We start from the raw sequence: 9,643 nt of genomic DNA, 5'->3' as shown, positions 1-9,643 counted from the left end.
AATCTGACTGTTTATTAGCTGGTGGCGACATGGACAATGACACAACTATGGGAGCGGTGCTGGCAAACCTGAGAGCTGTATATTACTGCTACTGTTTTCGCAAAGTTTGTTTTTGTTTAACATGACATAAAAGAAAGACCTTTGATGATGAAGCAGATGCTAAGGAAGATTTGGTGCCATTCAAAAATACCAATGGATACTCCCAAGGTCTAAACTGTCATGAGTAAGAACTAATCAATTTGAGGTAAAGTGATCAGAGCTGCAGTCTTGAGGCTTGGACTTGAGGTTTTTGTGGACATCTGGGGCGAGTGGGAAAAGATTTAAACGCAACATATTAGCTTATAAAATATATGCATGTTAGCAAAGTATCTACACATCCAGTAGACACAGAGCAACAGCATTCAGTTGGAGTTGTGTTTCTGGCCATGAAACAAATGACCAGTATTCACGCTCCTTTCAGCTCTGTTTTGATCTCCATCAATTCCTGAGAATAATATCTCTTTAGCCAGGTATTTCTGTTCAACGGTTACTTTGAAGTAGGCCTAAGCTATTTGCTAATTTTATCTGTCTTTTGTTTGGTGCTGGGCAGGTAACTAGCGTACAGAGGATTTTAGCTGTGGGCCAGAAAACCAAAACAGAGTGGAAACTCTCAAAAAAGCTCTGTAGAGCTGAGGGAAACTGCACAGTTTGGTTATAATTCACTATGGGTTCATCGCTACGAGCAACCTCTGTCACATTACACATAATTATTTGGCCTTCTGTTAATATAAAAATACTGATTAGTGCAGCTTTAAGTCACAAAAATGAATGAAAAACTTCCTTGATACGCCCTACAGACTTGGCCTAAGATTTTAAAGCAAAAACATTCAAGCACTAAAAGAACTACTAACACAGCTTTAAAGTGTTCAGCTTTGTGTAATTTTAATGGTCAGCATTCAAAAACCTAAAGGACACTTAAGAAAATACTGCAGCTCTGCAAATGATGATTTTACAGATTATAATATGTCCATGAAATGCTTGAACAATTATTTATATATCTAAAGAGAACCATCAGTCAGCCCTAATGCTGTGTCATGATGTATGTGTTAAAGCCACAAGAGGGCGGTGGGATTCTGTACAGCCATACTGAAAAGAAAAGACCTCTTCCTCTCTGCAACAGGAAAACAGCACTGTTCCAAATATATCTGTTTACTTCTTTACCTTTATTTTATCAGGTGTGTGGACCTGATAAAATAAATATATATATGCAAAAAAATATACAGTTGCAGCAGCCTATTTTTATTTGTGTTTGCAATAATTTCTCTCTGCTTGTCTCCTTAATGATTAAAACATTTAATAAAAATTGTGGAAACTGAGCTGCTGTCATATCATATCAATCCACAGAATTGCTGTGCTGCTGAGTCGGCATGTCTGGATAAAATGGGACGATGGGAAGGAGGAGGGAGGGGGAAGGTGGCAGTTGTGACTCATTCAGGTGGAGATGACAAAGCATTTTCTCTCTTCTCACAACAATAAAAATGCCTGCAGGTGCTCTCTTTTCAGCACTAAAGTCAATTTAATTGATTTCAGTGAGGCATTGCTGGTGTGACATATTGGTCAAAAAGCATAATACATAAACAGAGTGATACACACAATATTTACATACAGTACATAAACAAGTGGTTCAAAAATCATTTCTTTGGGACAAGCTGTGTGATGTGATTACATGACAAAATCCCACAAGGCATATGATGTGAAAATAGAAATCCTCTTCGCTTCCAGTGCTGAACCTCTGCTGTTTATGTAACAGTGCTCACAAGCTCAGCATGTAGAAGGTGTGTCTAGAGCAACGTGCCAATCAAAATATGCAAACAGCAAGCTGGAGGCTGAGCAGAGCACGAGTGAGAATCATCAGGAGAAAGATGGATGACGGGTGGAGGTGTGGTTGCAGCATGACTTGAAAATGCTGCAGCATCCGGTCGTCTCTCCTCCTCCTCCTCCTCCTCTTCTCTCCATCTCGTGCATACCGGCTGTTTCCTCCCCCTTCTTCCTCTCAGTCTCCGTGCTGTAGCCTTGCTGTGCGGTCGTCTGAGCACTCTGTTGTAGCACCAAAGGGAGGAGGAGCCAACGGCGCACACACACACACACACACACACACACACACGCAAACTCACATAGACACACACACTCTGACATCTCATATCATCTCTTCTGCACGCTCACTGTAAGCACCAGACAGCAAGTCTACCAGCCAGCCAGCCAGCCAGGCCCGTTTGGAGCAGGGGAGCCCAGCCGTCTCGTCGCCCAAGATGGATGCATTGATGAAAGGGTTCTCAATGGCCAAGGAGGGAGTGGTGGCCGCCGCAGAGAAAACCAAAGCTGGAATGGAGGAGGCAGCAGCCAAGACCAAGGAAGGGGTGATGTATGTAGGTACGTAACACATCATGTCTGAGGTGCACTGAGTTGCAGACAAAAAGGAAAGTTGGTCAATTTGTGAAAGATGCACTTGTTTTTTTTGTGTGTATGTGTGTGTGTGTATGTGGTTGCATCATGCACTTTTGCACCGATTGAGGTGGGGTCCCATGGGTGTCCATGTCTGGGACACTTGTGAGAAGTGACAGGAAGAGAGGGAGTGGGAGGAGAAGGAAGAGGAAGAAGAAATTAAAGAGGCAAGATACTGCTGCAGGACTGGTGCAGGGCAGAGGGTGGGGGTCTGAATGAATGAAGGATAGACAGAGTGAGGAGGGCGGGTTAGATGAAGAAAGAGATGAAAAAAGTTGCATTTGGGTAGCAGGGCAGTAACAGATAGAGGACTGGTTGGGAAAAAAAGAATAAAAGACAAAGAGGAGAAGAGAGGCGGAAAGAAGGGTTCTGGAGGATCTTCCTTTTCATCATCTGTCCTATTTTATTCACATTCAGTGGTGTGTGGAAGTGTTTGCAGAGATTAAGTCCCCAGAGATTCTGTTTAGCTGCCATTATTAATTTACAGAAGAGAGCTGACCTACATTGAATAGGCTGCCTTACATTTTTTGAGGTAAATTCACAGGCATTTTAAGATAAATGCATACATTTACAATGAAGCTGTGAGTATTCGGGGACAGACCATTTTAAATAGCAAAAAAAATGCTTCAGATGCTTTACGGTTTTATATTAGCTCAAGCAGCTAATGCGTCACATCTCAAGGTTACCCCGAGTACCAGGCTTTTAGGCCGCCTGAGAGGGGCGGAGTGTAAAAGTAGGAGGGTGGGTGAGGAGTTAGCGGAGTGGAAGTCTTAGTCGTTGTCTGCGGTCCATCTCTTCAGTCTGACTGACTGTCACACAGCTGCTTCAAAATCTTAATCATGATGTTAAAAATGAAAAGACAAATGTAACGATATGTGTGCAAAAGTCAATGTCACAAGCTGAAAGAGTGGGGAGGGAGGTGAGACAGATGGGGCTAGGATCTCTTGAGCACTGCAGCAATTGGCTCTCCCATCAACCCCCCCCCACCCTCACCCCAACCCTGTGTTGATGCAACAATGTGTGTGCGTTTGTGGCGTAGCAGCAGGATTTGACTGCCAGTGTGTTCTGCTTTGATGACTAACCACCTTCCTCCCCCATAGCTCTTAAAAAAAACATCACCCATACCAGGGAAAGATGGAGAGATGCACAGGGAGAGACAGAGAGAGAAAAGAGGGAGAGAGAGGGGAGGGGTGTGTCAAAAAAAGCTTTGAGCTCCTAGTCCCATTGCTCCTGTATGAACAGATGGAGGGACAGAAAGAAAGAGAGGGATGAGACTCAGGTGAGGGGGGAAGGTAAAAGTGACAGAGAGACAGAGAGGAAGGTAAGAGGGGAAAAAGAAAATGGACAGGCAAATCACGGGAGGTGGAACAGAAGAGTGATCGCTGAAGCAAAAAGGGTCGATGGCTCAGATAAACCACTGTATCTGCCTGCAGCAGAGTGCATATGTCTGCATGTGAATGTGGGTACACAGTATCGAGGTCTGCACGCCTGCTTTCACAAACAGGCCAAACCTGGATAGACAGTGTGACATGCTCTGTGATTAAAATAGAAAATCCCACGAGTCACTGAACACAAGCTGCCACAAAATTACAACAACAGTTAGTTTTTATGCTCTTGTTTTATGTTCTCTTTTATTAAGGAATTTAGTTTGATGTTGTTTTTATCTCTTTTTATGTTAACGGTTTTTATTTACTATATTCTTGTAATCAGTGTTGGTTGATTGAGATGTTTTTATGAATGAATAATACCTATGGTTCTAGGTGCTGATTTTCTGCATTTGATATAAAAAATATGGCTTTAGGTAGTTTTTCCAGAAAAGTATTTGTGCTTTAGCAGTCCTGCTGCTTCAAAAGATCTTATAATTGCCTTTCTGTCTCTTACTAATTTATGTAGCTTTGTATAAGTGTATAAGCTTGTGAATGTCTCACTGCATATGTTATATCTTTTAATGATGCAGCAAACACATAAATAATACCACCATTGATAGGATTTTTCATTAAATACAGGACATATCTGAGTTTTTATCTCAGTACTGCTATAGCACAAACCTTCCTTTGGAAAAACCGACTGAAGCCACATTTGTGCACATTTAAGATATTAATTCGTAATAGCAAAAAGCATTCACACACTCTAATCCGTGCAATCTTCATTTATTGAGGCAAGCTTTTGATCGGGATTATCATTTATTATCAGGATTATCTAAAAAATGGCTTTCTTGTTCTAGTTGTATGCTCAGGGGTGTCATATGCTCAATAATTTACATCTAAAAGGAAATCAAATGTTCCTTCAGAAGTTAACACATACAGTTACAGGAACAGTTTGTTCTGTATGATAGATTACCAAAGATATTTACGATGACACTCGGAGGGCTCCCTCTGTTGACTGGGAGAAAGAAGCTGTGTCATTGCAGTGTGTGTGTGTGTGTTTGTGTGAGTGTTGAACTGTACTGCAGTACTGCTCAGTACTCAGGCACGTGGCTCATGTAGCACAGGCAGCGTGCAGGAAGATAGAGAAAAGCAGGAGCCGGAGAGAGGACTGTTGGATGCAAGATAGTAGCATCTATGTAAATGTACAAAGAGGGAACAGTCATTTTGCACAAACTGGTGTTATTCTGCAAATGTTTCCTCCCTTTCCTTCTTTAGTTACCTTCCTCCCATTATTCCCTTCCATCTCTTAGAGCAGATATTTCTCTTCTTGTATCCCTCACTCTGGCGGATTATATAACCACAATTTAATCTGCTTGGGATCACTCAGTAATGAGCACAGTGCTGGTAAGCAGGGAGGGAAATACAGAGAGGTGCTGCTGTTCACACGATGTTTTCAATAAATGCGCTTCCATAAAACACAACAGAGCTTTATAGAGCTCTTGAACACAGAGTTCTCAAGGTTGAAAAGAAAAAAAAGCAGAAAATTAAACAATCCAAGCAGACAAAAAAAGGACATAGTCACCTTTAAAAAAGAAGGTAAACACATCAGTCACACCGTAAGGACAAGGTAGAAGAAGGTCTGTATTTTTAGAAAGGGGAATCGATACTGCTGACCTGACACTCTCATGAAGGATATGTTAGAGTCATGGTGGGATACAGAAGCTAAGAAATGTTTCCAAAAGGACGGATGAATCTGTTGTATTATTCAAACCTCTATTATGTTTCTCTGATTTTGTGGCAATTAAAATGTGAAACATGTAAATCTGAAAATGTGTTTATCAAAGTACGTAAAAAAACTTAAACAAAACCAAAACCATAAGCAACATTACATTATTAGACTGATGCAATAACTGATCTAATGATCTAATGATGTTCAGCATTACTATTATAACAAGTTTATTCTCTTCGCATTACTACATCAGGAAATAATACATTTATTTCATCATCAGTTGGGTGTAAGGGCCATGGTTTGACTTATTGATGAAATTCAAGCTCACATCCTAATCACCCCGCACTGATTAAAAGACAAAAATTAAATACTCAAAAAAATATAAAATAAATCAAGAAAAATGTAAATCAAACCCCCAAAATGTGACAGTCTATTTGTAATTTGAAAATGTGATATTTTTCTACTAAAGTAAGAAACATGAGTTACATATGATCTTGATTTTAATCTCTCTTTGATCCTCAGGCAGTAAGACAAAGGAGGGAGTTGTGTCATCAGTAAACACAGGTAAGAAAAACTTACAGGTAAAATATGCAAGCCCCATTTGTGACTTTGGTGCTTCAGTCACATAAAGTTTTATCTGGTAGTGGTTTGGATCTTCAGATGTATTTTCATGATCTCACAGGTGTTGTCTGTTAGCCCAGGATGATATTTGGTTAAGTTCTATAACCATGGAGTAGAAGGCTGCTATTTGACCTGGGGCAGTTAACTAGCTGTACTTTTGCCAAAGCAAACAGTTAGTCCTTTTCTCTTGTAAAACTGAAAAACACATTTTAAAGCAACAATCTCACTTTTCTTTCGTTTTAAGTTTTCTTCCGAGAGCAGAATTGTTTCATTGCTGCCCCGTGTGGCCACTATAGCTGCGGTTCTCACCAACCATCAAGTACCAGTGGGTGTTTTCTGGCCTCTGGTGCGGGGGGGGGGGGGTTCAAACTGTATTTTTGATTATACTATAGAAAAGACTGAAGGGTGAAGGTTAACTGGTTGGTTTGGCAAATGTCTGTCTTGCTTACAGCCCCACCTCTATTGATTTGAAATGCACAACCGCTTCCCTGAGCTTTTCTATCGTATCATCAGGGAATGTCTCCCACAATGGTCAGACTGATATCTGAAAATGCAAACCGCGCAGAGAAACATAACATAATGTAGCACTGAGGTTTCAAATAGGATAATATACGTGTGTTTTGTCAGTGTACAGAATGTGAGTGTGTTTCAGTTTAAGGGGAGACAATTTTTTATGCACTGGTCAGTTTTGAGACTTCCATAACATGTATTCTTTCAGACTAAGTGGAAGGAAAACTCCCAAAATACGTTATCATTAGCATTGGCATTAACATTAGAATGCAACATTTGCATTATTTAAACATAACGTCTCGTAAAACATGAAGTACAAAAAAGAATTGTCTTGATGTAAGCAATCAACTGGGGAGGTTTCATTGTAATATCTATTAGTTACATGTTTTACCCTATTGACCTGCAGAATATAGAGAATGTTACAATAAATATATTTAAAGGCCATTTTCTCAAATTGAGTTTTTTTCGAAGCCAGAAATATCCACTTCAGTTGCACTTACATACACATACACCAAACTTACCAGTGTGTATTCCTACCTTTTATTCTGAAGCTTTTTACAGAGGGGTTTGTCCATATTATCCATAGACTGATTTATACATTTTATTCCTAAAAATATGGCAATTTTTTTTACGATTTTTGACAGTATTTTCTGATTTATGGAGTGATAAAAAAAATATATACCTCTGTAAATACTTTGACTGTAATGTGTCAAAGAATTTTTAACCTGGCTTCATCCACTGTTCAGATGGATGCAAATTAGCACATTTTTAATTATATTGTGCCTAATTTGCATAACATTTCAGAAAACTTAATACAAAAAATCAGTGTCTTAATATAAGTAACCAACTGGGGAAGTTTCATGGTAATATCTATTAGTTATATGTTTTCCCCTCTCCTGTTATGTCTAACTGTCCTCCACTCTGCGTCTCAGTGACCAACAGGACCGTGGATCAGGCCAACATCGTTGGGGACACAGCGGTTGCTGGGGCCAACGAAGTGTCACAGGCAACCGTGGAGGGTCTCGAGAATGTTGCCGCATCGACCGGGGTGATCAACCAGGTCAGCTACTATGTTAACATTGGGTTACACCAACAGCCTTCAGAGGTTTGAGTCATTTGACACCAGTAGAACCTCTGGATCAGAACACGCAGCTCAGAATAGGGACAACACAGCACAATGAAAAGATCTCAACTAGGACTGATCAACTCAGACTGACAGGTCCAGACTTAAATTGAACCTGAAACTGATACTGAATGATGTTTTGGAGACAGCTTTAAGGTCTGCCACTAGACAGAGCTCTTTCCCCATTTTTAACAAAATGATAAATCAAAGCAATGCTAAAACTGAAACAAACAAACAATCCCTCGATGGCTGTGCTCTCATTCATTATGATGCCCTTCATCCATTTATTTATAAATGAATTAGAGCTGAAAGCAATGACAATATTTATTATCAGTTAAATGAATAGATAATTTTATCTAGAAAATAGTTACATAATCTAGATTTTAATTTTATCAGTCTAGCTTTTACTAAATGTATTATTATTGCTTACATTGATTTATCGGTTAATCATTTCCACAATAAAATGACCAACGTGAAGATGTAAACCAGTATGTGTTTGCTCAGCATTACTGTTTTTAACCAGATCTCAAAATATGTTATATCCATTAAATTTCAAATCCAGTTACATTGTGCTGTTTTTAAAACATTTTTCCTGAAACATTCATTTAATTTGTGACAGGTAACAGTGATGGCCGTTGTTCTGCTCTTATGTTTTGAACTCTGTGGTCAAACCTTCAGATGTTAGATGGCCTTACATCTAACTTTTGCATCTTGCATGTAGGCAATAATTTTTCTGTGTCTTGTGTGTTGCCTCTTTTAGTATACTGTGGCGATGCTTCTGCCCTGTGTGTTCTGTGTTGCTGTTGTTCTCACCTTTTGTTGTTTATGTTGTTTGTGTGTTTGTGTATCATCTGTGTTTCCCTGATAGGAGGAGCCGGTATACGAGGTGCCTATTGGACAGAGCAGTGTGGGATTATAGATCATCCTGGGTGGAGGGTGGGGGGGGTAGGGTGAAGGAGAGACAGTGAGAGGATACTCTGCATGCTACATGCACCAAGTTTATTAGGGACACCTGTACAATCTAATCCAATAAACCTGCAGTAAATCTGAGATTTCCTGCAGAATGTTTTATGGTAGGAATTATTGCAGGACTGTTAGATTATATAAAAAGGCACTAAAGTGCACTAAATAAAATGGTAAGTGTATATTAGCTAATAGCTTACAGCAGGCTAAGTGAGCGTCAAGAGGTAAAAGAAGAAACTGAAGCTGCTGTGATGCTTCCCAAATTAAAATGGACAAATTCCCGCAGTACGGATAAAAGCTTCCATTATATTAAATGGACTGTATAACAGCAGTGTCTGTGAGTAATTCACAATTTCCTACTCTGAATATGACAGTAACACTTTCCTCTGACCTCTCAGATGCTCACTAGTTTGTGTGGTTTAAGCAACAATGATACTAAAATCCCCATCTCTAACCATGTAGCTCCTCTGTGTAGCATTAAGTGACATACAGGCTCTCAGCAACATCTCCAGCACGTCAGATAAGCCAGCGAATATATTCATAGCATGCATCAAAATAGCTTCATGCACTGCTCAGGCTGAACAAGGCCTGTGTACCTGGAGACTTTCAGACAAAGGTCTTACATGCTGTAAAGCTCTAATCAACTAACTGACCTCCCTGGGAAGTCTTAAGCATGATCATAAGAGTGGAGTAGACCCCACAGCATGGTCTTTGTAGTGCTTTGTAATTTCACAGCTGGAGGAAAACCAAAGCTAGGTGGTCATTGGTGCTTGAGGCCCTCGTCCCTGCCATTACCTCAACCTATCATCCTAGCCCCCCCCCCCCCCCCCCCCCCCCCCCCCCCCCCTC

At 40.2% G+C, this 9,643-nt stretch overlaps 1 protein-coding gene across 1 annotated transcript in view; it reads left to right on the top strand.

Moving 5' to 3' along the window:
• The first annotated feature begins 2,031 nt into the window (after nucleotides 1-2,031).
• Nucleotides 2,032-9,643, top strand: part of sncgb (synuclein, gamma b (breast cancer-specific protein 1)) — a 30,224-nt gene continuing 22,612 nt past the window's right edge. The window contains exons 1-3 of the mRNA XM_046068179.1: nucleotides 2,032-2,409; nucleotides 6,100-6,141; nucleotides 7,641-7,768. Of these exons, the coding sequence (XP_045924135.1) occupies nucleotides 2,289-2,409; nucleotides 6,100-6,141; nucleotides 7,641-7,768 (291 nt within the window). The 5' untranslated portion in view covers nucleotides 2,032-2,288. The remainder of the gene's footprint in view (nucleotides 2,410-6,099; nucleotides 6,142-7,640; nucleotides 7,769-9,643) is intronic.

This window comes from Micropterus dolomieu, linkage group LG14, assembly GCF_021292245.1.
Source record: "Micropterus dolomieu isolate WLL.071019.BEF.003 ecotype Adirondacks linkage group LG14, ASM2129224v1, whole genome shotgun sequence".
Lineage (NCBI taxonomy): Eukaryota > Metazoa > Chordata > Actinopteri > Centrarchiformes > Centrarchidae > Micropterus > Micropterus dolomieu.
Note: the sequence above shows the minus strand (reverse complement) of the source record. Positions and strands in the feature narration are given on the sequence as shown.